Here is a 26,254-nt window from a genome sequence, read left to right on the forward strand (position 1 = left end):
TACACGTTTTAGTGCTGAACTTGATGTGGCGAGCCCTTGGGGCATGACAAGAACTCAGCGGAGTGGAGTTGGATATAAAAGATGCTCTTTCGATCCTCTTATATGGAGCTTGAAAGGGTCCTTGAAATACACGATTGATTGATTGTTTACTTGGGGATAAGGGGCATAAAACCATCTGTTATCCAAATGACAATTACCACTCCCCACCGAGGCATAGTGCGCCTAATACCCCACTAGTCCCCCTCGGTCGCGCGCATGCCCCCCGAGTATTATTAAACCCCTGATGCGCTACGCATCTAAGCCACACGACTTCCAAGCATAAAGCGTCGTATTCAGTGACGTTCGTGGTTTCAGCATGAGAAATTTCTTTCCACCTCATAAAGCTTCGCTTCTCGAAGATGCATATGTCTTCCTGTCTTCTTGGAATGCGAATTGAGCGCAAAACCACGAAAAGCACAAACCTTTCCGTGATGACACGTAAAGGTCGGCACACACGAGGGTACTAGTTCCTGCGGCTAGTCCCTGCAACAAGTCGCGAGGACATGTACCATCGTGTGAACTAGCCACTTTTGCTTCAAAATCTAGTCACAGGGACCAAAGTAGTCCCATCGTGTGAACTAGCCACTTTTGCTTCAAAATCTAGTCGCAGGGACCAAAGTTTGGTCCTTGCGACTAGTCCCACGAATTCAAACTGGTTGGAATTTTTGGGACATGTCCCTGCGACTTGTTTCTCAAAACGCTTCGTGTGAACTGTTCATGGGACAACACCCTCGTGTAAACTCTTCAGGGGACTAGTTGCAGGGATTAGTCCCCTCGTGTGTGCCGACCTTAACTGTCTTCTGGTGCGTCGCTAACTGGGTGTGAACAAAACGAAAAAATAGAAGTCACATGACATAACGAAAGGAAACTACTTCCCATTTTTCGCTGGATATGTGCCAGTATTTTGAGTTCTGAAAGGCGACCGCTCAGTTTTCATCATATATTGGAATAGTTAAACTCCTGAGGAATCAGTAGTTTAAGACAAGAAGACAGAAGAAGCTCAAAAGCGAAGTGGATCATTTCGTTCCAACTCGATTGATGGCGTTATTCAGGTCTAATATTAGAAGGTACTTTCACCATTATTCAGTTTTATGTAGTCCGGAGAGCGGCGGAAATCGACCCTAGATTTCAGCGTAAGGAGTTAAAACTCGCTGAAAAGAAATCGCTATCGCCTGTTAAGGTTTGCTTCTGACATTGAACCGTCCTATTACGTATCAATAGCCGAATTTAATGGAGTCTTTCCTGTCATCCGCCAGATCTCGTGTTGCGTGACTGGGTAGATATGATCATTTGCTACGTTATTTTCGTCTGAAAGAGGTGAGGGATGCATTTGTCTTACTCAATGAGAGTTTGCCTGAAAGCTTTGTGTCATATTCTATGTTTATACAGTTTTTTGTTGTCTTTGTGTCGCGTTGTTGTTGGAAAAATTGGTGTAAGATTTCATGTCCACTTCTGTTTTGCAAGTTCCCTGCCGTTACTTTGGTTGTCACGCAACGCTCCTCGGTATTTTTAGCTTTCTCTGAGTGAACGCCGATCGTTTACGTGGCGACTGGGAGTTAAAGGAAGTCGCTTGATCTTTACGGTAGGAATTTATCACACATATCATCGTCCTAATTATCCGTCCTTGTGGGAGCATAAACAGGAACGCATAAGGCCTCACATTAAAAGTTAACGCAATGCTTTCAATTTCTAACCTATGGGTTGCACAGTAACTTATTTTTGTTATCCTTTATAAAGTAACTGAGATACTACGCGCGCTCTCATTGGTCGATGGGTGTGTTTGGATGAGAGTATGTATGAAGACACGGTTGTGACGTTTTAGATTCGCGCGTATTTTTTGCGTCTCGAGTTTGCATAACTTTCAAGAATTCTCTCAAACCCCCTCGTGTTTAGACGAAACTATGTAAACACGGAAAAAAGCAAATGATGGACTCTACCTTTATTTCCGTTCTGATATGGCCGTTTTTCCCGAATTTGTTTGGTAAACTAATTAGTGGACAGATCCCGGGAACTAACTCTTAATTTTCTTACAAGTTTCAAGTTTGGTTTTTTTCCGGGAGCTTTTAATAAATCTTAAATACAAAACACTTTAAGAGCAGCTCTTTTGAGCCGGCACCCATGTTTTGATAAGATTAAACTTACAAATTATTCCAACTCTATTACAAAGGAGGCAAGACGTTTGTGCTAGACTGAGACTTGACTACAATAATAATTGTTTCCTGATTTAAACAAAAGATGATTTGGGTAAGACTGACAGAGTTAGTCCTGTGATCCCTCCTAAGTTATTTTTAGGTATGGTGTCCAGTCCTCGGGATAATCTTACTTCGCCGCGCTTTGCGTGGATGTTTCGTGGAGGATGGCAGCGTCTGAAGCTGCTTGGGCTGTCCACGCGAGTAACATTCGCGTCACAGGATTGGCTGTTTCAAGACCTTCTTGGGATTTCTCAAGCCAGGCGTGGTCTAAAAATAATTTGACAGGGATAACCTAGGGAATGAGGGCTTATGGGGGATTAGCCCTCTCATCTCTCGTTCTCTCTTGATGAGGAAAAAAAAAAAAATTCCCTGATTTTTGCTGGGGAGGGGGGGGGGGGGGAGTAAATAAGTTAGGAGGCCCACACTGTTTCTTGCCTCGTCCAGATTAAATTCTTCTTCTCACAAGATTTCACAACTCTTCTCTTACTTACTCAGACTGAAGTAAAATTACTGCGACTGAAAGTAGATCACAATCAATTGTTCATTATTTCGGCGGCACACCTTGTATAGCCTGTGTACAGCCACCCCTCCCCTCAAAAAAAAAAAAAAAAAAAATCGGGAAGGACCTTCCCGATTTTTTTTTGAGGGGAGGGGCGGCTGTACACAGGCTAACCTTGTGTAAAGGAGTAAAGTGTGGGAGAACACTGATGAACACAGCTCATGAAAGCGGTATTGTTACAAAGACTCGATTTATTAGGGTCTGTATCGTATCGGAACGCAAAAAGGTTTTGTTTTCAAAGGTATGCCATAGGATGCCATGGCCGCGAACACTCCAATTAAAGGTAACATCGAAAGTCACATCACTCCTTCAGTTGCTGACACATTGGAATTTGATAACGACACATTGAGGGGTAAGAAAATGCATAGCTGTTTTAGTTAAATGTAAACAGTACCCTGTTTACATTTCCTACGAATTCGAAGTTATGAAGACTGTTATTGAGTAAACAACAATTCTGTAAGAAAATGCAAGAGGCTTTCTGTAAAAAAAGATACAAGATGCCTTTTTGTCCCCAGTAACAATCCCACAAGCTTTCTTCTCGTTTCTAAAGTGGCGAAAGAAACTTTTTTTCCCAAGAAAAATGAAACGCAATGTGTTTTCGAAAATTAAAGGTGGCTCTAACCCCCTCCACAGACCTTTTTTAACATGGGCAATTTAAGTTCTATCTTCTCATGCTGATCACAATTTGATGATATAACATAAGGGCTACCGAGCTCGTTTGTAAGTTATAAGCACTTAAAATGATGGATGTTTTGACGTGCATGGTATACTGTTGCTATGGTAGCTTGTTATTTAACGTAGGGAAATGATGACCAGTGCTCGTTCATTAACGACTCAGCATTCGTTTGGTAGCACTATTGATAAAGAGTGGTAGTATTGGTGCATCAAAGTTTAAGTGCTGGAGAGAGCCAGAAACTGTGGTTGGCCACCTTAAACACCCGGGAGGTAGGTAGGTAAGTAGGTAGGTAGGTAGGCAATAGGCAGGCAGGCAGGCGGACGCCGGGCTGCCAGGCCAGCAGGCAGGCGGGCGGCAGGCTGCTAGGTTCTTAGGTGGGCAGGTTCTTGGGTAGGTAGGTACAGGGGGCAGGTACATGTAGGTAGGTAGGTAGCAATAGTTAAGGTAAATTAATTCAAGAAGATCTTGGTAATAATAACTCACTGTGCTTTATAACTTTTCTCTAGCGATAGCAGAGGTTTACATGATTGAAGGTAACAAAGAATACTTCGAAAAAGAATTCAACAACGCCATTTATCTCTATACGGAAGGAATTAAAGTGAACTGCAAAGATGAAGAATTAAACGCCAAACTGTACAGCAACAGAGCGACAGCGCATTTTTGCTTGGGTGAGTAGTATGCTTTCGGCTACTTTTGTTATCCTCCATGTGCATATGTAAAGTAGCCTGGTTTTCCCCTGGATTCTGTCATTTTATTGGTTTTTTTTTAAAATGTACTTTGTAAATAGAATTCTACTAGTATACTAATGCAAATCCTGCAATCTGATTCGCTGAGTTACTCGTACACTATTAAACAATTAGATTATAGTATTCGCTCGAGATTTCTATTTAAACAATAGAGTGTTTCTGTCGAGGAACTATCGGCTGATAGTTGCCCCGCAGAAATTTGATGTTCTTAACAAATATTTGCCCGAGAAGCCAAGCTTCAAGGGCAAATATGTTTGTTTTAAGAACATCAAATTTCCAAGGGGCAACTATCACACCGATAGCTCCGAGACATAAACACTCTAATGTCTATATTGTTCACCACTAAATTTTCTTCCGCGCGCCCATTCAAAAACCATATCGAATTTTTTTTCAACTCTTTTAGAAAGCCGTGACAGCAAAATGTAAAACTTGAAAAAGAAAACCGACAAAAACCCACTTAATACAATTTAAATTGTTTATTTTCTATAAGCCCGCTTGTTTACAGGAAAATTTTCACGGACGAGATCTATCCATCCGGGTATTTACCTCGTACGGGCACTATGGGCTGATAGTGTCTCTCCGCGGATGAACACTATCGCGTCACGTGATCAGCTCGAACCAATAAGAATCGGAGAGAATTTAGTTGTGAACTATAAAAATGTACGTCAAAGTAAAGAAATCGAGAGCGAATAATCTAATTGTTAACAAGCGAGCAATGCTACTCTACACACTATCTATCACAGAATAGATAGTGAGTAGCGTAGCTAATCAGAGAATAGCATTCGTGATAGAAAGCTAGTAGATTTATACTAATTAACAATTAGATTATTCGCTCTCGATATCTATGAGGTGATAGTTGATGAGGCCGCAGGCCGAATCAACCATCGCCTCATAGAAATCGAGAGCGAATAATATAATTGTTTTAGTAGAATTCTAACTGAAATAAACGCAAATAACGGTTTCTAACGGTTTATTATTATTTTTAATTATTCGCTCTCGATTTCTATGAGGTGATAGTTGATGAGGCCGAAGGCCTCATCAACTATCATCTCATAACAATCTCGAGCTCATAATCTAATTATTAATTAGAGGGCAGTGGCTGGAGGAAAGGAAACTGACCGTCATGCGACTAAACCTCAAAATTTTTCAATGAACTAATTTGAGCTCGTACAAACAGCTACAAGTTTCAAACAATTCAATCCGCGCGCATATTTGCTAAAGCGTAAACACTACGGACATGTTGCGTGGACGTAAAGCGAGGGTTTTCCTAGTGTGAAAAGCCCGTTTTTGCGAAAGAGTTCTGTGTTGTCCCCGCAAAAGGTTGCATGAAATTCAACTGGTTTGAAATTCGTGTGTCACAAAGCAGGAACAAAATGCATTTTGTGCACTGCTCATACAAACTGACCCCTCTACAGCACAAAAATGAATCAATGTCCGTTTCGTGTGCATCAGCTTACGTACTGTCCCTGTAATATGCGTCCTATTCTATTCAACTGGTTTGAAATTCGTGCGTCACAAAGAAGGAACAAAGTGCATCTTGTGCACTGCTCCTACAAACCGACCCCACTACAACATAAAAATGAATCAATGTCCGCTTCGTGTGCATCAGCTTACGTACTGTCCCTGTAATATGCGTCCTATTCTATTCAACTGGTTTGAAATTCGCGCGTCACAAAGCAGGAACAAAATGCATCTTGTGTACTGCTCTTACAAACTGACCCCACTACAACAGAGAAATGAATCAATGTCCGCTTCGTGTTCATCAGCTTGCGCACTGTCCCTGTAACATGCATCCTATGTGTATACATAAAAGAGCTTATTTCCCCTTCACGTCCCTTGAAGGTGTACCCTAGTATGTAGCGACCTTAATTAATGTGTGCGATACTGATTGCTTAGCTAAGAACCGGCTATACTCTTTGTGATATCATCTCTCTGATAGGCAACTTCTCTGAGACGTTGAGCGATGCAAAAGCGGCTGTTGAACTGCGACCGACCTTTACTAAGGCCGTAGTAAAAGGTATCTCTTACATTGTTATTTATTCTCTTAACAGTAGTCCCTTTCGGCAATTACTTTTTAATTTAATTTTCCTGGTAGACTATTCTATGGGTTAGCTATTAATACTTACGACGTGAATATTTCTTGTGATTTTTTTTTGACTCAGCAAAATCATCATAATTATCATTATCATTATCATTATCATTATCATCATCATCATCATCAACTTTTGTCAAACACTATAGCTACAACAAATGAAAATACAGGTGAAACACATTTCGCCCTGAAACACTGTTTCGCACAGAGCAAGGCAGTGGGCAATTCGGAAACACGTTGACTTCATCGAACACAATTATCACTCATCAACGTTACCAGATATATCACTCTCTCTTCGTTTAATAAATTAAAATGAATCAGATATATTGTGAATTTTTTATTCATCATTAGGAGTTAGCGCCTGCATAGAACTGAATCTGTTTGAAGAAGCTATCACATGGTGTGTAAAAGGACTCTCCGTATCCTTTTTGGACATTCTTAGTTCTTCTTGAACAGTGACAAAGGAAAAATGCAGTCAAACATCTTCGCTATTACCGTCCTCAGCCCGGGAACAACCGAATGAATGGGTGGAATACCCTAGATGTAGACTGTATTATCATCTTTCCGTTCAACCGTCTTTATATTAGGAACAGATAACAGAAGAACGTTTTTTAGCCTTGAGAAGGTAGCAATGCTAAAGCATCGGATCTAACAAAGACAAACTTTCTTTAATCAACGAAAGAAAGACAACGAACGAAAGAGGGAGAAAAAGAAACAGAGAGAGAGAGAGAGAGAGAGAGAGTAGAGAAAATTAAAGAGAAAGAAAAAAGAAGATGGGAAAGGATGAATGAAAGGAAGGAAGGAAGGGAGGAAACATAAAAAAGAGTGAAAAGAAGTTGGAAATACAGGCAATGTACATATAGTCTTTGCATGGTGGCAAACCTTGACTGGAGTAGCTTGATCAAAACAACAAAACATTGTTGGAAATGAAGAACAGACTTGAAGTGGTAATGTACAATGGTGGAGGAACTCAAGTAGAAGGAAAGGTAAATGCAATTAATCCTCTCTGAAAATCTTTGGTCTGATAAGTTACATCATGCTGTTAGCATCCTCAGACTCATTTTGCAAAGGCCAACCCTTCTGACTTTGTTTAAAACCTGAAGGGGAATGATATAGGAAAAGGGACAAACAGACAGTCTGAACCAAAACCAACTAGGGATCCAATCCAAAAAGCCTCTCTAGATGTTAATGGAGACGTTAGCAGACAAACCAAAATCTCGCCACTTTTTTATTACCATTTCAACTGCTATAAATGCGACATCCTCAAATCGTTCTTTTTCAATGATCTCACTGCGTGCGAAAAAAGTCCACCATCTTAGTGTGTTCTCTTTATACCCTCACTCAATTTGTTGTGACCCAACTATAACCTATTGCTTCGTGTGCAATGGTGTAGTTTATCGTTTCAAGGTGAATAAATTGCTGCAACTACAATATTTTCTCAACAAATTTTCGACGTGTAGCTCCCACATCTATTACTACATATTACGTTTTTGTCAAACAGGGATGCCGTGCTGTAGAAAGTTCACGCAAGACGTCAGAGATGGGTAACTTAGCTGGAGACGCACAAGACAGGGCGTGGCGGCACAGCGAGGCGGCTCGTTATAGAGACCTTGCTAGCATGTACAAAAGGCAAGGCCAAAACTTCAGATCTATCGAGTACTTCGAGAAGAGTCTTCAGATATACCATGGAATTGGAGACCGCAAAGAAGAAGGTGGAATCTACAATTGCCTTGGCGCTGTCTATGCTAACATCGGCCAACGTGAGAAAGCAGTAGAGTGTTTTGAAAATGAACTGGCAATATGTAAAGAGACTGGAAACAGCGAAGGAGCAGTTACGTGTTACAACAACCTGGGCGGAATCTACAGTTACAATGGCGAATATGAAAACGCGATCAGTCATGTTGAAAAAGGGCTTGAGATTGCTGAAGAAACTGGATACGTGAAAGGGCAGAAAGACTCGTTCAGCAATCTGGGTACAATTTTCATTGAATGCGGCCAATATGAAAGAGGGATCGACTATTGCAAGAAATCTCTAGCTATAATGAAAGAAAGTGGAGATAAACAGGGTGAAGGAAAATTATACAACCATCTTGGTCAAGCATATAATGCACTCGGCTTACACGACAAATCAATCAAGATTTCAGAGAAAGCTCTTGAAGCAAATGGTACGGCTGGAGACGGAAGAGAAAAATTCAATTCCTTTTACAACTTTGGCAGGGCGTATAGCGCTTTAGGAAGCTGCAAAAAGTCGGCGGAGTATTATGAGAAAGCCGTCAGTGCCAGTAAAGAAAACAAACAAAGTAAAAATGAGGCATGTTGCTACAGCGATCTCGGCGTTGTCTATCAAGATATGGGACAGTATGAGAAGGCAATTGAGTATCACGAAAAAGCACTTTTAATTGCTGAAGAAAAAGGATACAAAAACGACATTGCAAAATGCTACAATAATCTTGGTTCAGTCTACAGTGCTCTCGGGCTATATGAGAAATCAAATGAATATGACAATCGCGCTTTACAGGTTTACAAGGCAGCAGAAGATACGAAAGGGGAAATGATCTGTCTCGTTAACCTCGGGGCTAAGTTAAAAGGCCTTGGCCAATATGAAGAATCTGTCGAGTGTCTAGAGAAGGGTCTTGAACTAAGTAGAACAACTGGCGACAAAGAAGTAGAGGTGACGTCTTATATCAACCTATCAAGTGTTTATATTGCTCTTGGTCAATATGAGAAATCGATGGAGTTGCTAAAGAAAGCAATTGATTCTACAAACGACACCAAACAACGAGCGGCTATTTACGCAAACATTGGAGAAGTAGCCAGTTCTCAATTGAAATATGATGAAGCGATCAGGTACCAAGAGCGAGCTCTCGAGATGATGAAAGCCTGTGGACTTGAAGACGAAAAACGCGTCACCGTGTTGTCTCAGTTAGGCGTAAGTTATGCTTTGGCTGCCGCCGACACGCCTGGTACTCATTTTGAAAAAGCACGCCATTACTTCCTTGAATCCATTGCAAGTCATGAAAATATACGCGAAGATCTTAAGGACGAATACAAGATTATGGTAGATGATCAGAATATTGCACAATACGAAGCACTTGCCCTGATCTTAGCACGCCTGCAAGAAGTCGATGGCGCGTTAAGCATTGCAGAACGGGGAAGAGCTCGCGCCCTTGAGGATTTGATGTCCACGAAATACACCATTCATAAACATAACGATGTTCATGCGTTAACATTGGATGAGTTGAGATGTGTTTGGACTAAGCAAGGAAGCAATTTCCTTTTCCTAGCTATTCTATTGGTGAAATTATTCTCGTTTGTGACCAAACCGGGCAAAATGATTGGAAAGCCAGATGTTCTAACGAGGGAGTGTTCTACAAATCACAGCGATGACCTGCTGCAAGACTTGGTGATGGCAATCTGCAAATCATCACATTTTCGTCGACATGGCGAGTGTGAAGATCGGTCGTTATCAAGCCTCTACGCTGCTGAGTCGTTAACCTTGGAAGAGCAAAATGTAGAAGCAATGAGGCATCTGCGAAGTAAAGATGAATGCCGCGAGGAAGAGAGCGATCTGGAGGCAAATCTTTCCTCGCTGTATAAGATGATCATTTCTCCGGTGGCTGATCTCCTTGATGACACAGAGATCGTGATTTGCCCTGAGGGTCACATGTTTAGGATACCCTTTGCAGTTCTAAAGGATGTTAATGGAACGTACCTAGCAGAAAACTTCAGAATACGCTTGATTCCCTCCATGACAACACTCAAACTCATCCACGACTGTCCAGCGGATTATCACAGTCAGACAGGAGCGCTGATTGTTGGAGATCCAAAAGTAGGCCGTGTAAAGCTCGACGGGAAAGTGACACATTTTCCTGCTTTACCAAATGCCAGAAGAGAGGTGAAGACGATTGCAAGGTTGTTAGGGGTACCTCCTCTGGTAGGAGAGCAAGCTACAAAGCAAGAAGTCCTGCTGAGGATTCAAGAAGTGAGCCTGGTGCACATTGCTGCCCATGGTGATTCAGAAAGAGGAGAGATCGCTTTTGCACCTAATAAGTCTTGTCACGGTATTCCGAAGGAGAACGATTTTGTGCTAACTATGGCAGACATAGCAAGAGTCGGTATAAGAGCCAAGCTGGTGGTCCTTAGTTGTTGTCATAGTGGTTGTGGAAAGATCCTGAAAGCAGAGGGTGTTGTTGGCATTGCTCGGGCCTTCCTCGGGTCTGGTGCTCGTTCAGTTCTCGTCTCCTTGTGGGCTGTTGATGATGAAGCGACTAAAGCCTTCATGATTACGTTTTACGAGTATTTATTGCGTGACAAGCTGCGTGCAAGTGAAGCTCTCCACTTGTCTATGAAGAAGATGAGAGAATCACCACCGTATGGTGACGTTGTCTACTGGGCGCCATTTGTCCTAATTGGAGATGATGTAACGCTCGACCTGTAATAGCAATTTTGTTATGACTTTCGCAAGATCAATAGGTGTTAAAGAACTAATTAGGCCAATCAGAACTCAGCAAAACATGTCCCGTTGGAAACTCATATGTCAAAACCAAAATTGGTTCCGATGGACTTCAAGCAATATCTTTATCTGATCTTCTTAGTCTAATTTCAATTGTCGAGTAGAAGTTTGGAAACCAAAGACCAAATTAAGGAAATGAACCATCACTCGTCATGAAAGAAACGCGAAAACTGTTATATATAGGAGTGTATCCATGGTATTAACCTGTACATAGTATTTTCGGTTAGAACTGTGTGTGTTTCACAAAAAAGATGGAATTAGTTCAGCTTTGAAGTACTGTAGGGATTCATTGTTGCGGCCGGAGATTAGTTTATTGGAGAGCTTATAACTGAGGAAGTGCTTATTTGCCTTTTTTTTTATATACAAACATCAGAGCGTGATGCAGCACTTTAACGAACAACAACAAAACGTTAACTAGAGAACTGTCGAACACCTGAACTAGGATAATCTAAGCACCATTGCTCAATTTGTTCAAAAATAGATTAAATATCTCATTACAGAATTTACTCGTCCATTCAGTGATCTGTCTAGCTATTCTATGTCCGCGCCTTAAATACCACTTTCGCAATGGAGGTGCCTACTGGAAGCGCTTATTAGAAAAGGGGGTGCTGACTGGAGGGGTGGGGACTAAATCGATTCTTTAACAGCAACAACGCATTAAAGAGATCGAGTGTAGCAAGTTTCGCATAGCTTCACATTTTTGCATTTTTCAAAAGCAGGCGAAATATCCCGTCGGAAAAATGGCTGTAAAAAGCTAGCAGATTTGGTCAGATTACTACCACATGCAGAAATACCAGAAATGTTGGGCAATGCCATTCCAGAAACTGCAAATCCATCAATCACAGAATGTCACAATTAACTAAGTAGAATTTGCTATTCGACCTGTCGATACGAAAGATTTAACTTTCGTTTAGGTTATGTCCACATCCCCTCGTATCTAACGCAAGTTATTTTCAACTATTGCTCGATAAGTTAGTTTAACCATGCCTTGGCTACGCTGGTACAACCGAAAGAGATTTTTTCTCCAAACTCTGTGAAACCACAGAGCATCGATACAAGCGTTGTCATTACTTCTACACTTTCGAAATATGAGGAAATGTATGGCATTGCCGTAACGCTCCGAACGTCTCCAGAACATTGCCGGTGAGTTATACATTTTAGTTCCAAGTAAGGGTAACCTTACCTTGGTAGTCGTTCGTCTTGTCTTTACGGCTCGAAATGCCAGATGAATTTAATTAAGTTATTTGAAGAGTTTTGCGTTGTAGTTCCTTCTCGTGGCTATCGCTCGTGATTGGAAACGCGGTTGAGTGGTTACTGCCACTGCGTTTCTCATTTGCATTATAACGGGATGCGGGGCGAAATCGGGAAGAATCTACAAAATCGCCCGAAATTAATACAAAAACCGAATGACTTTTAATGGTTTCAAATAATTTGTACAGTCCACGTCTCAACAAATTTCAGAAATATGACTTCACGTTTCTGCAAATTACTTGTTAGGGAGTTTACGAAACCACGACGGCGACGCCGAGGACAACGTCGATTAAAAAATGAATCTACTCTAAGTCATTTACTTTGTTTATCACTGTCAAAACTATCACAAAACTAAATCCGGAACACAGCGATTAATTTGAAATAAAAATTTAAAAAAAATTAGCCGTCGCGCGTGGTTCAAGTTCTCTAGACAACGCAGAATTTGGTCATGTCACGTTGTTGTTTTGCAGAGGACGGCAATGAAATGTACTGAGAATGATAACGCACATGCACAGCCGTTGCACATGTACTGGTCATTAATACTCTTGTTCAGGGACGTTCCCGTGGCCGTTGCCGTCGTGGTTTCGTAAACTCCCTAACATTGACTCGCTCAAAACCTCTTAAGTGAATCTATGCTCAGGGTCACGTGTATTTAGACCAGTCTAAGGAACTTTTTATGGTTCTGCGGGAAGCTTTTTTGATTCTAGATTTGGCGGTGTCAAATGGGGAACGGGACCTTTGGATTCACTCGGGTGCAGGTTTTGGGTGTCTAAAAAATAAAATTAAAAAGGAATATCCTCATGCAATCTCACCTTTCAAAGCCTTTCAAAGTAACTGTTACATTAAAAGCAGGTTGAGAAAATTATTCAAAAATTACAATCGTGCAAAAATTTAACACTAAGTTTAGTTATCTAAATTTTCCTAAAAATTAGATGTATTCGATTTTTTCCACAAAAAATACTTAAGGCAACTTTAAGCTGCAGCACAATTCATACTTACACTGTAATACCAGGCAAAATGTCCTTAAAACTGGCTATATTTGAAGATTCATTCAAAAAGAAATTGCTGAAATATATATTTTTTTAATGCAGCAAAAATTAAAAGTTAACTTTCTAAGACTAGCTACTTCCCACTTCGGGAAATAATTGTTAAATTAAAAGGAGGTCGAGCAAATTTTTCAAAAATTACAATTGTGAAAAAATTTGACACTAAGTTTAGTAACCTAAATTTCCCTAAAAATTAGATGTATTCGATTTTTCCCAAACAATGCTAAAAGTAACTTTAAGCTGCAGGAAAATTCATACTTACACTGTAATACTAGGCAAAATGTCCCAAAAACGTGCTATATTTGAATTTTTCATTCATAAAGAAATTGCTGAAATATTTTTTTTTTACTCCAGTAAAAATTAAAAGTAACTATCGAAGACTAGCTACTTCCCACTTCGTTCTATACATATCTTACAATAATTGCAATGCTAAAAACGTCCATCAGTAAGATCGAACTATTTACCAGTCCGGAATATCCCGATAAATTAGGACAGTCATGACGTCATGAAGCTATTGTTAGCAGGGAAAATGGCGGACCTTTTATGCGGACAAAGAAAATATGTTGTTTCCAGTCTCGCATAGAGTCTGGCCAGCATTATCCAGGACTTTTTCCGACCAAACGTTGAGAAGGAGAATAAGCGGCCATTTTGGTAGTGGGAGAACGTTGACTGTCTTCTAATCATTGAGTTTTTTTGGTGTCAAGCGACGATGTAGACGCGATTTTGTGGCCAAATATTAAGGTTAGTAAAGTGTACGCGTTATTTTCTAGTATTCACGTATTTTTCATTGAGCTGTGTATATTTTTTGCTGGTTCTAGTGTTGTTAAAGTTTCATCATGCCAAATTACACGGTTGTAAACAACGTCGATATTTTGTAAACTCACTGGAGAGCCAGCAGCCTGTTGAAAACCACCTACAGCACAGAAGTAGCAGCGAAACAGACAGGCCAGGGGTACTTCAGTGATTCCCTGTAAATGGATGCTATCAGTATCCCAAGGAATGGCACAAAGGGTAGAGAGATTGTTTGTGCTCATTTACCAGACATTGAGGGCCATGCAAACATGTAAGTTAAGGTTTGTAGGGTGCATTGCACTCTTTCTTTTGGGCATTTTTTTAAAAACCATACACATTGCAGCTGTTCCTGGTAGATGATGATTCTTTTCACCTCCCCATGAAGCTTGAATGTACCAGAAAGTAATGTTTTTGCAAAATAATTTTTATGAAGGCAAAGACTAAAAAGGTACGAGAGTTTAGAATGTAGTGTCGAGTGTTGAACATTACTAATTGTGAAACCAATGCAAAATATTAATTGGTTGTGAACAGGAAACATATCAGTTTGGTTAAGAATATGTAATAAAAAATAGAAAACATAAGAGTTATCAGACCACTTGAGGGCAATCTCTTATTTAGTGAGACTAATGTGGTAACTACATTCAAAATAAATTCATATGTTAAAACGAAAAATACATTTGTAATACTATTGACATCTGTAAGCAATGTAATAATCTTCTAAGTGCTTGTGATTTGTTTCAGGTCCTGCATTCTGCTAAGAGGCAAATTCAAGGTCGAGAGTACCTAAAGAGTGAATAAAATAAAATGGATTTCACTTTCAAGACTGAATTTGTTTTGTATACTTTAAATAAATATATAATAAAACCTTGGGGCATGTGGATGGATTGTGAATGCTCCCTTGTCAACCTGTCCAGGAATTATATTTTGACATTTTTGGGTAAATAACTTGTGAAAGTCAGCAATTATATGTAAGTTTTCATAATTTAAATGTGGAAATCAGATATGATATCTTTTAGCACAGTAACAAATAGATACAAGAAATATTTGAAATAAATACCAAAATGGAGGAATTTCAGATTTACAAAGAATATATTAACAGAATTTTTGACTATCCCTGCATCTGACAACACTAAAATTTTGGATACATTTTTTCTAGCTTAGTTTATTTTGTATAAAAGAACAAGATTTCATTTCCTCGATTTAGCCAAAGCGTATAACATTTTGGACATCTACAATTTATCTTTGCTGGCATATAAGAACACGCGCGTGCTGTCGATTTCGGTCCGATAATCCCTAGATAAGAGGAAAGCCTCAATTCTCATATCGATCATTCTGTGCTTAGAAAAAGGCAGAGTAAAGATAATTACCGATTGTACGATCTCTTTCCAAAGAATGATAGAAGCTCGTCAAACGTGGCCCGCATTACGTTCTGTGGTGCTTCCTTCGGTCCGAGGATAATCGTTATCTGGGCAGAATTGCCTGTGACATGGAACGCGAACACAAACTTTCCTTTTATTTTATAATTTGGACAGTATTTAACTCAATTCGAGGTAAATATATACCTCCTGAAGGCCCGCATTCATGGCATTGGAAAGTATTAGCGACTCTCTTTGTCCGCCATCTTGAATCTCTAGGTTTGTTGTGAAACACAACACTCCAATCAAAACACGCATTCTCATTGGTTGAAACGTGAGTTTCGTGACATCACAGATGTCCTAATTTATCGGAATATTCCGGACTGATTACTTCCAGCTGCAAACTAATTTTCCTAAATTAACAAATGTCCGCTATTAACTTTAGTAAAGCACAAAAGAACACGATCAAGGTTTAGTAGACGAAACAAGGGAAGACCAGCTCTGTTTTGCCTGACATGTGAGCAAATAAACCTTAAGAAAGTCAACAAAAAATTGCCTTCCCGTACACACGCGCTTATTGAAAGATACTTGTCAAGTAACTCTTTCTCTAGAATATTAACGCTCAGTTTCCAGCCAATCAATGAAGAGCTGCGTTCCTCTCCAGCCAATCAAGATCATGCAAAAGCGGGTCTCCGCGAGTTTTCCCGCGCTTTCTTGACGACTGCTGTCGGCCAATGAGCTTAAATGTCACGATGCTTGAGCCCTCGATCCTCTTGGTCAACACCGAACAAAATTTCGCAGGAAGTGAAGTAATCGTGGCTTAAAAGCCAGTGCAATTTTTGGGCGATACCCTTTAAGGGTTATCTCTTTTTACATTGTGCGCAAACCAGTTCATTGACGTTGAAAAGCTGTTGTTGATGGCATGGTCGAACTTCTTCTTGAAGTCTTTGATGGCGTCTTCTTCTGTAAGAGACAGCACGAGTGTTTTTCTCAAGTAACCAATGTCGTCAAGTGACCGCAGCTCTGGGAGGCCAGCGGACAACATCATGACAAACAGGTTGATCAGAAGAGGTCCCTTGCGGCGAAGTATCAGAAAGGCTCTTTCACAGAGCTGTTTAAACCTAAAACAAAGGGCAAAATAAATATAATTGTATACCGCTCAACTCCAATACGTTTTCCGATTGGAGGAGAACGTGACAATTGTCGCGGGTCAAAACTCGCTAACTCCCTAGGGCAAACAAAACTCACTAACTCCCTAGGGCGAAAAAATTCACTTACTCCCAAGGGAAACAACAACTCGAGCGTTCGACTCGCACACGATTTGGTCGTGCACCTTGAAACTGCAGCAAATTTGCTGGCCAGCCGGCGTCAGGCAAATAATTCTTTCGCAGTTTTATGTTATTTTTGAGTTGAGAGGTATACCAAAACACTCCAAAAACTGGCCCCTACACGGGAAACAGTGAGTTTTGTTTCCCCTCGACTTCAGTGTTACAAAACTAAGTGTTTTCCCTTGGAGCCAGTCATTTAAAAGTGCTTAATGGCATCGGCCGCAATTAAGACAACTTTTTTATAAAACCCAGTTAAATGTTCGGATAAAGTAACGCGTGTTAGAGTGTAAACTCGCTCTAATGTGCCTGGAGGTTCCAGAGTCTAATTCTCTTAGAAATGCAAACTCTTATTCTTCCAGCTGCAACTGCTGCTACTACTTTACGGGATACAAACTTAACTGAGCCTGGAATTCTGCCCAAGAGAGACTCAGATGGCTCAAAACAAGATACATGTACTTGAACTTATACGCCGCCGTACATTACTTGCAAAAAATGTCGGACTATCTAATTTCGGACAAAAAAAAGTGTCCGAAAATAAAACCGTCCCGCAAATTTTTAATCATCCAAAATATTTACATTACAGTATAATAACTTTTAAGTGGCTCCAAAGATCTTAGTTTCCTTTATGGAGCGAACTGTAGTCGAGACTGCTTGAGGTACGTAACGGTTTGATAGAATTTGAATGTGTTATTTATTTTGTGTTATAAAACTGCAGTGAAACTTTCATTTTCACAATCTTGTTTCAGTCTCATTCTTATTTTGTGGGCGTAAATTCGCGTTAGCTACGTTTCAGGAAAATGTCCGACATTGTTTTGATATGCGATAAGAAGTGTCCGAAAGTTAAATGTCCTTACGTTTTTGTAAGTAATGTATATTTGGACCCAAATAATGGCACAAAGGAGAATAGAAGGATTACTTTTCAAACTCCACCGTGTCTTTTCCCTTGCCCTCAGAAATCACGTGTACAAAATGATCGGTGAGTACAAAGGGCACTCTTTCCCTCCGAACTCCAAAGTTGCTAATAAAGTTCCCCAGGATGTGACTGAAATCGATGTGGAACAGCTGCAAAGAAAACGAATTGCTGACTAAACATCGAACTGTTGATAATCAATGTGCAGTTTGTCCTTTAAAAGTGACACACTGTAGTTAAGTATCAACAACAGTTTCTCAAGATACAAAGTGAGAAACAAAGAACGACGTTTCACTCCTCCAGGTAAAATTACAAAAGTCTGTGTTCCGGCCAAAAAGGCCCACAATCGGCAGAGTTCATATCGATTTCTGTGGCATAAAATGGCTAGAGTATTTCGTCTCTTGTCTTAGTATGTGAAAGGTCTCCCGCAATCAGCCATGTTGTGCCGCTCTCAGCCCCACTATGTTCCCCCCTGTCCCCCTCCCCCCTACAAGGGATGCTAGTCCATTGCAGATTATCCCCAGGATTTTTTCAAGCTGTCCCCACAATATTTACCGGTACTCATTTATACACTTGAGTAGAAGAGAGGCACCGCAATAGTAGAATGTCGTGCTCAAGAAATTAAAGGACAGAGGGGAAAAAATGTAAAAGATCAAAGATACTTACTGGGGTAATGTTGTCTTTTCTGTTTTGTGATTCTAATGAACCTACCTGTCCTGTTTTCTTCACCATAATGTTGTCACTGTGCCTGTCACCCACCCCCAGGACATACGTAGCCACACAGTACCCTGCACAGGAAAGCGTGAAACGACGAACAGCCTCGATTAAACTACAGAGGAAACATAAACAGAAGTAATAGTTACAATTCAGGCTTGAACAAACACACACAAAAACAAACAAAAAACAAACACAAAAGAAAAATAAAACATGGTACGCGAGCCAAAGCCTAAGGAGCAGTGATAACTAGTGCATTTCAATCATCAAGACTTCAAAATATATATATAAAAATTTTGGGAGTGTTTGGAAGACAATTTCTCCAAAGCATGAAGTTACCTTCATATTCGATTGAATTACCTTATCCCAGTGTGGAGAATAACTCAAAATGCGATCCAATGATGATTCACGGATAAATTTCATCTGAGATTTTTCCATGCCTGGAAATCTAATCACGCGCTTTCCAGAAATTTTCTTTCAGGATTTCTGAACTCAGTGCAAACACTGCAATACACACCTCTCTTCAGTAGCATGGTATTCCTTTAGCCAATCCCAAATACAGTTTTTAGCGAAGGTTGCAGTAACACCTTTAGTTTTCTGTATCTTGGCTATAGTCTCCGCATCATGGACGACCTCAATCATCCCGATAGAACTGCCAGTGGACAAACAACCATACGGGATCATTCTGGAAGACAAAGGATTAAAGTAGTTAAGCTTACTTTTGAGTGACCAATCAGGTCGGCGCTTCAAATGCCATTTCCGAATTACTAGCCTCTTTCTCAAAGCGAGTCTTGGTGCTTGAGGCTAAAGGTAATTCGGAAATGGGCTATTGTGGTTTCCGTAGGATGAAGCGACTAGGCTTATTTCTCCCCCTCCCCCACTCCACCCCCACCACCCTGGATAGGATGTTAGTCCATCAATACCGCTATAACAACATCAATTCTCCTGGTACCCGTTTATACATCTGGATGGTGAAAGGCATTACAATTGGAGTAGAAAACCTTGCCTAAGGTCACAAGCCAGGGCTCGAACCCAGACCACTCAATCCGGAGTCCAGCGCTCTGACAGTTCAGCCATCCTGCTTCCCACAAAAAATGGATACGTTTAAGATTAAAACATTTGTTTCAATCCAGTTAGCAGCCAATTACAGTGTAGGATGTCAAAAATGGGTATAAACTCTGATTTCTGCAGCATGAAGCGATCAGGAATTTTTCTACTCCCTCCTGCGTGGAATGCCAAAGAGTGCCACAGAACTTACCCTAAATCCAGGCCTTCATTTTGCCAAATCCTGTCCATAATCTTAAACAGTTGTAACGTTAGCATGTCCTGACGAAGATCTGGGTGACATGACCAAACAGAGCTTCTTTCAGATCCCGTTTACAAGTAAGTGTTAAATCCACAATAATTTGGAAGGTCATTTTTGCCATTTATCCATTCACTGCTTTCAGAGGCCAGGGTCCGAAATTAACTTTTTTAGGCAGGCGCCAACTGGCGACTGAAATTTTTTTTTCAGTCGCCATAGGGAAAAATTTGATCGCCAAAAAGTGTGAATAAAATTTTTCCTTCGCAACGAAACACAAACCAAAATTTTTGGTAGCCAGATGGAAAATTCTGGTCGCCAATTTTTCTTTTAAGAATCAGAACGAAGAGAACGCGTTTGGGGCCTCAATGTCGATTTTTCCGCTAACGAATAAGATTACATACAAACACGCTGATTATTTATACACCTACCACTGAAAAACCACGACGAACGAATCGAATGCTGGCCATCATACGCGGTTTCGTGTGACTGCCAAATGTTTCAAGTCAACTTTATACCTTTTCTTGTCTCCTTTTGGAGAAGAAATGTACCCGACTGAAAAACTGGCGTTTGGTTCTTTGCTCCATGCTCAAAACGATCTTTCCTTTCGCGTTCTGTCAAGACTACCCCTGAAAATTCGTCTTTCCATCGGGGGTAGAAACTTGCGTTTAGCTGACGACTTTTTGATTGGATGGTTTCCTTCCCCGTCCATCTCGGCACATTTTTCCGTTCTTGCCGGCAAAATATTTGCAAAGGATGTCATCAGGAATCAAACCAGTGCTGAAATCTTTTGACCACTTTGGCAGACGCCTAGAGAATATTTAAATCTTCAACTAATCTCTCCGCGGATGTTACGTCTCCACTTTGTAATAAATTAATTACGGAAAGATTTCAGAACATCTTTGGACACCACATCGACTGGATAAATATTCATTACCAAAGAACGCACGGCCTCTTGCGCCCGCAATACGTATGTTACGGGAAACCGCTGAAGAAACATGACGGCGAGGCTTCACACTGATCGTGACTGTGAAACGTTGTGGTAGATTTATAATAACAGGAAAATCGGTTTTATACTTCAAAAGCGGCGGAAAGGTAAAACGTGACCAATTGGCGGGCGGCTTTGAATTTTATTTTAATCGATTTGGCTGAAAATCAAAGTTATTGTTTGTATAATTATCGTGGCATGAAATAGTTAATCGCCCGCTGGCGACCAGTTGTGAAATTCTGGTCGCCAGTGCAAAATTTTTAGTGGCATTGGCGACCAGGAAAGCGCAATTTCGGACCCTGAGAGGGACAACAGAATACATTTCATTCAACATTGGGGTACAAGTAAGTGTATGGAGCTGTAAGGCAGAGGTGCCAACAATAGAACATGTTCTGAGCCCCCGGAATAAGTGTCCCAATGAACTGTGACACACGGATGTCTCCTTCACAGGTATTAATTGGATTTCATGCCAGGTGAAGAGTTGCTTGACAAGCATGGCTGACAAGGAAACTACTCCATGTTCGCTGGGGAGGAATGGGTGACGAGCTACATCTGCAGGAACAACTGTGTAGGAGGCTAATCTTGGAAGGAATTTGCTTACATTTCAATGAACTACAAGGAGCAAAACAGAATAACCCTCTGGTTTTGATTAAAATATCACATAACGCATGAACAAAAAGGACAATCAAAATGGATTGATGAAATATAAAATTCTCCCAACTAAGACCATGAGAAACCTATGAAGATCACTAGGGAGAATTTCTATATTGACTTCACGTTGAAGAATTTCAGGTGAGAATTAGAAGTAATATATAATCCACACTCACCATCGCCATTCTTGAAGATAATGCGCACCAGGTCTCCCAACTCATCCAAATTTTCAAACACCAAGTACAGAGGCCGCATTTTGGAATCCATAAACTTGCACTGTTCAACACTAAGAGAAAAAGCAAGAAAGAAATTACCCAGTCACAGAAAACATTAAACTAGTTTATCAAGAGCTCAAGGTAGGGGGGGAGGGGACAAGGGGAAGGCGGAGGCAGAGAAAGAGTGAGTCAAATCTGGCTAAAATCTGGGCGGGGAGGGGGGGGGGGGGGAACGGTGTTTTAAGACAGGTCGTATATTTCCGTCTTACCCTACGGTAGCTACATACATGTATACCCCCCTGTACTACAGAGTGTATGCCAGGCTGCTTACAATGGCTTTGGAAATCAGAACTTTGATGGAGCATTATTTAAGCACTAGTGGCACAACAGTCATGGGTTCTTTTTTCCTGAAGCCATGAAGTTACAGTGTACCTTTCAAGCATTGTTGCAATTGCTTTAATTACAAACACAACTATGCTGGCTACTTGCTTTCCGCAATGAGCACTCTATTAGCGGTTCTTAATTCTTTCATTTACACTTGTCACAACTAAGAAATCACCAACATGTGTTGAACAAGTCAGGGCAGAATGTCTTACTTCAAATGTCGCAGCTTGTAACTTGGATCAAGGGGAGAGCTGACTTTAGATAGCGCTCCCTGGTAAGTTTTCTGACGAAGAAGTTCCTTCATTGTTGCTAAACCTTTTTCCTTTTTTTCCTGAAACACAGAGAAATTTTTATCTATTTGTTGCTGCAGTACTTTCAACTTTCACCACCAGACGATACACAGTATAAAATATCTTGCATAGCAAAGGTTTAACTTTTCCTAGCTTTAATGCTTTCTTGTTTTAATGTAAACACCAACTTATGATTGATACAAAAAACTCATTAATTTTCAATACCCTGTGTATAAGCTGTAGCGACTCGGTAACAGCCTTCAAGTTGTTAAGAGCATGGGCCTACAAAATGAAAAGTTATGAAGTAAATTGCCTATTTTGTGTATAGTTTCCTACTGTAATTTATATTTATTTCTTTGTCGCATATGATTCATAACAAATGCCTTGGAATACTTAATGTTAATCCGTTTTTTTATCTTAACTTTCTTTGTCTCTCTTGCCCTTATAAAAAGGTTGTGATCTGTGCCACCTCAGTGGCCCATCTTCCCCTTCCAAGGGGACAAAGAACTAACTACCAGGGTTCTAGCTAAGGAAATATTTTCTCGGCTAAGATTGTCACTGAGCTGGTCACTATTTTTTGCGAGAGACCTGGAACAAAATTTCCGTCCCCAATCTTTCGCAACGCCTTGAATGTAGGGTACCAAGCTTCGTGTTTACAAGATGGCGGACGGAGAATACAGAAAAAGAATGCGCTAAACAAGTGCTCAAAACAAGATTTTGTTTCAGTTACGTTACTCGTTATAGTGTAACTGATACCCGGGAATTTATTCCAAACTTTTCATTTCGATGGTTTGATATGGTTCAGTTATCAAATGATTGTACGAGCGTAACCTTAAAACCGTTCGTTGTTCTTTACTGAGTGATCGCTCGTCAAACTCCAGCTGGCGATCAACTCTCTCCCTGCCAGCGAATTTCACCGCCACGTGGTGCTCAGCGACAACCCTGAACTACCGTACACGTGCTCAGTGAGTTAAAGTCAGAGAGATCTGTGTCATGAAGCTTGATTTCACTTCTACTCAGCAATTCTACTCAGAGAGAAGGACCACTACTTGTTAGCATTCAAATATTCCTATTATTCCACGTATTATCCCAAGGACGGAAGTAGCAAATTCCACATTAAATGGTCAACATGTTAATTCATCCAGACAGATGATCTTATCATTGCGCGGCTGTGCATGTCCACGTACATGTACATGCAAAGTACATGTATCTAAAATGACTCCAAAACATCTGATCAATAAAACATTACAATTAACGTGCCTGATTACTTCATTTGGTGTCACCCTTGACACTAATTTTCAATAATACTGTAACTTAATTTCAGTGCATACATGTACATGTATGCATCCCTATGCATCAGGTACATTACACCCCGTCTGATACATGTACATACCAAGCATTTTAGAAGCAACCCCTTTTCAAAAACTTTGACTCCGATAATTCTCGGAGGTGGAATCCTACATGAATAATGTATAAACTGTAGGCTAATTGTCTGATCGGAGTGTTCACACAAAACCAATACTAACCTGGCACTGCAGACTTTTCACGTGTGACGGCGCACCGCGACAATAAGCCTCTAACATCAGACCAAACCTTACTGATGCTTCTGGGTTATCCATTTCAGCTCTGATGGACAAATTCAAATAACAGCAGCTATACAGGTAAGTACTGAGTAACTTCTCCATTTAGATGCAATCAATTATTAGTACAGCCAGGTCACAAAAATCAAGTGCCTGGCTACCTCTGAATAAAGGTACCGTAATGATTTCAACCAAATTCTCCTTACAAGACAAAATAATCGTGTACAATATAATTGGTTATTTCAATAAGGAGAATTCACCCACCGCAATGTAACTTCTGCTTGCAGGCAGAAAAGTTGTAGAGATATAACTAAAAACACTCAGATATTAAAATAGAGACTGACATGTGGATGAATGTGTTAGTAAGTAAGTAAGAGACTTTATTTTATGAGGGTGACATGTAACAGTAACTAACACTACTGATGATCTTGTGGCCCTCTAAAAAATACAAAAATACAAATTCAGGAAAGCAATGTACAGGAAAGCAAAGTACACTTTATTTAAGAAATAGAAAACGTGTACGACGTTTCTATCGAGCTATAGAAACACAAGTGGAGGTTTGGGAGAACGAGAAATGCTGTGGGAACACCAGCCGCAGGCAAGTGTTTCCGTAGCTTTTTCAAGTTCTCCCAAACTTTCACGAGTGTTTCTATAACTCGATAGAAACACAGAGAACAAGTTTTATTTAAGAAATAGAAAACATGTACCGTGTTTCTACCGAGTTATAGAAACACGAGTGGAAGTTTGGGAGGACGAGAAATGCTGTGGGAACACGAGCCGCAGCAGGTGAGAGTTTCCACAGCTTTTTCGAGTTCTCCCAAACTTTCACAAGTGTTTCTATAACTCAATTGAAACATGGAGAACATGTTTTCTATTTCTTTTAGAAAACACCGGGACGAAAAAAATAAAAACAGCTTGTCTACTTTGATCATCAAAATGTAAATTCTCTTCGCTTGCGCCATGGATACGTCAACAGCTCGTGCTAGTTCTGTGTTTCCATCGAGTTATAGAAACACGATTTTTAACCAATCAGCGCGCGTATTTCCTTAGGGCTGTTTTCTAAATTTCTTTCAGAAAACACCGCGTCAAAAAAGGAAAACAGCTTGTTTACTTTAAAATCAAAATGTTAATTCTCTTCGCTCATGCCATCATTATGTCAACAGCTTGTGCTAGTACTGTGTTTCTATCGAGTTTTAGTATAAAACTACTAGCGTTCTATCACGAATGCCGTTCTCTGATTGGCTGCGCTACTCACTATCTATTCTGTGATAGATAGTGAGTAGCGTGGCAGTGTGCGCTTGTTAACAAAATGACGGCTGCTTCTTGGCGTTTTCGAAGTGTCTGTGAAGGGGATCTAGGTAAAGTTTTGAACAACTAGTAGATTTATACTAAAACAATTAGATTATTCTTTCTCGATTTCTGTGCGTGATAGTTGACTTGGGCCGCGCCCTCGTCAACTACCACACGATAGAAATCGAGAGCGAATAATCTAATTGCTTAAAGTGCACCTAACCCCAAATTTTTTTTTTCGCTAAAACGAACCTAGACTTTATTTGAAGCATTTGGGCGAAGAAATTTTTGAATTTGGTTGAATCCTCGATTTTCTATACACTTTCAAAGTCGCGCTTGAAGTGTTTCACGACCGCGTTTTAGGGAGTCTGGGGCGGCGGTACCTGATGACGTCTACCCAGGAACCAAACACAATGGCGCCTCAGTCAGCTCTCTGTATTTGCTAGAGAAAATGGAACACAAAACTAATTGTTCCGATGTATTTTAGGACTAAAAAGTCCAAGTTTTGTCTCAGAATCATTTCTTTTTCGTCACTGGAGTCAGAGTTAAGTTTCCATTCGGAAGACTCCGAAATAAACTTCGATCGAGCACGTTCGACAACTGTGAACTCACTGCTTAGAGCTTTGAGAGCAATTTACAATATTTCAGGCGACGAAGGGGAAGACTTCTTTGCGGACGAGCTGCTTGTATATTAGGAATGGAAAGCTAGATACGAAGTGAAGGAGTAGGCAAACGAAAAGCAGGAAAGAAAACTCAAGGACTGCTTAGGATGGTAATTTCGTCAACTAAACATAAGATTCCCACGCGCGTTTATAGCCCGTTTACATTTGTCCTTAGCGAGAATGTATTTTGTCACGGGTGTGATTGTTCTGTTAAATCCAGTTTGTGTTTTACTTTCAGTTGAATGCTTCATGTTTATAAGAGCGACGTAAGTGTTGCAGTTTCCGAGACTTGATGACCTCCAAAACATTGGCTTCGATCGATTGAAAATCGTATCGTTTGGACCTGTATTTTTGAAGCTGCGGGAAGCAAGGCGGAAGGAAACATTTCATACAATTACCGATTTCACATTGTCACACGTTTTAAGTCGTAGCTCCAAATAACCAGTGTAAATTGTTCTGAAAGTTTGCAGTGAAATTCGTCGGATAAGCGAAAAAGATGTGTTCCCTAAGCGGTCCGCAGATAATGTTACGCGGTCATATTTTCGACGCTATTGCACAAAATCTTTGTCGCATTGCTGATTTCCAAACCTTCGAAAAACTCTGTGAGTCTAACAATTTTGTTATCATGTAATTCTAAAGGATTAATCTTCGAATTTCATCTAAATCGAAAAAGAAATAAGT

At 40.4% G+C, this 26,254-nt stretch overlaps 2 protein-coding genes across 5 annotated transcripts in view; one reads left to right on the forward strand and one right to left on the reverse strand.

The window, feature by feature from the left end:
• The first annotated feature begins 930 nt into the window (after positions 1 to 930).
• LOC110047001 (uncharacterized) lies at positions 931 to 11,319 on the forward strand. Its single transcript, XM_020752714.2, has 8 exons — positions 931 to 1,106; positions 1,296 to 1,621; positions 3,032 to 3,142; positions 3,973 to 4,134; positions 6,152 to 6,229; positions 6,656 to 6,723; positions 7,201 to 7,290; positions 7,806 to 11,319. Exons 3-8 carry the CDS (start codon positions 3,049 to 3,051, stop codon positions 10,740 to 10,742), a joined length of 3,429 nt encoding a protein of 1,142 aa, XP_020608373.2. The 5' UTR covers positions 931 to 1,106; positions 1,296 to 1,621; positions 3,032 to 3,048; the 3' UTR covers positions 10,743 to 11,319.
• An 888-nt stretch (positions 11,320 to 12,207) lies between these two features.
• The window catches only part of LOC110064345 (phosphatidylinositol 4,5-bisphosphate 3-kinase catalytic subunit beta isoform-like), a 47,338-nt gene continuing 33,291 nt past the window's right edge, over positions 12,208 to 26,254 (reverse strand). For 2 of the 4 annotated variants that reach the window (XM_089282290.1, XM_089282291.1), the window contains exons 13-21: positions 23,568 to 23,667; positions 22,267 to 22,323; positions 21,964 to 22,082; positions 21,329 to 21,438; positions 19,472 to 19,550; positions 18,731 to 18,898; positions 18,211 to 18,328; positions 17,506 to 17,651; positions 12,208 to 16,382 (exon numbers count right to left, since the gene is read on the reverse strand). In XM_089282290.1, coding sequence (XP_089138416.1) covers positions 16,115 to 16,382; positions 17,506 to 17,651; positions 18,211 to 18,328; positions 18,731 to 18,898; positions 19,472 to 19,550; positions 21,329 to 21,438; positions 21,964 to 22,082; positions 22,267 to 22,323; positions 23,568 to 23,667 — 1,165 coding nt within the window. In that variant the 3' untranslated portion in view covers positions 12,208 to 16,114. The remainder of the gene's footprint in view (positions 16,383 to 17,505; positions 17,652 to 18,210; positions 18,329 to 18,730; positions 18,899 to 19,471; positions 19,551 to 21,328; positions 21,439 to 21,963; positions 22,083 to 22,266; positions 22,324 to 23,567; positions 23,668 to 26,254) is intronic. The other 2 variants (XR_016205392.1, XR_016205393.1) reach the window with 2 other exon arrangements.

Source organism: Orbicella faveolata, unplaced genomic scaffold, assembly GCF_042242905.1.
Source record: "Orbicella faveolata isolate gen_17 unplaced genomic scaffold, um_ofav_v1 contig_12, whole genome shotgun sequence".
Lineage (NCBI taxonomy): Eukaryota > Metazoa > Cnidaria > Anthozoa > Scleractinia > Merulinidae > Orbicella > Orbicella faveolata.

Bases quoted from the DNA above. Each gene is read 5' to 3' on its own strand.
- LOC110047001 (XM_020752714.2), top strand. From the start codon at position 3,049: ATGGCCGCGAACACTCCAATTAAAGGTAACATCGAAAGTCACATCACT. The intron at 3,143-3,972 runs GTAAGAAAATGC...ACTTTTCTCTAG, and splicing joins TGATAACGACACATTGAGGG to CGATAGCAGAGGTTTACATG. The intron at 4,135-6,151 runs GTGAGTAGTATG...TCTCTCTGATAG, and splicing joins GACAGCGCATTTTTGCTTGG to GCAACTTCTCTGAGACGTTG.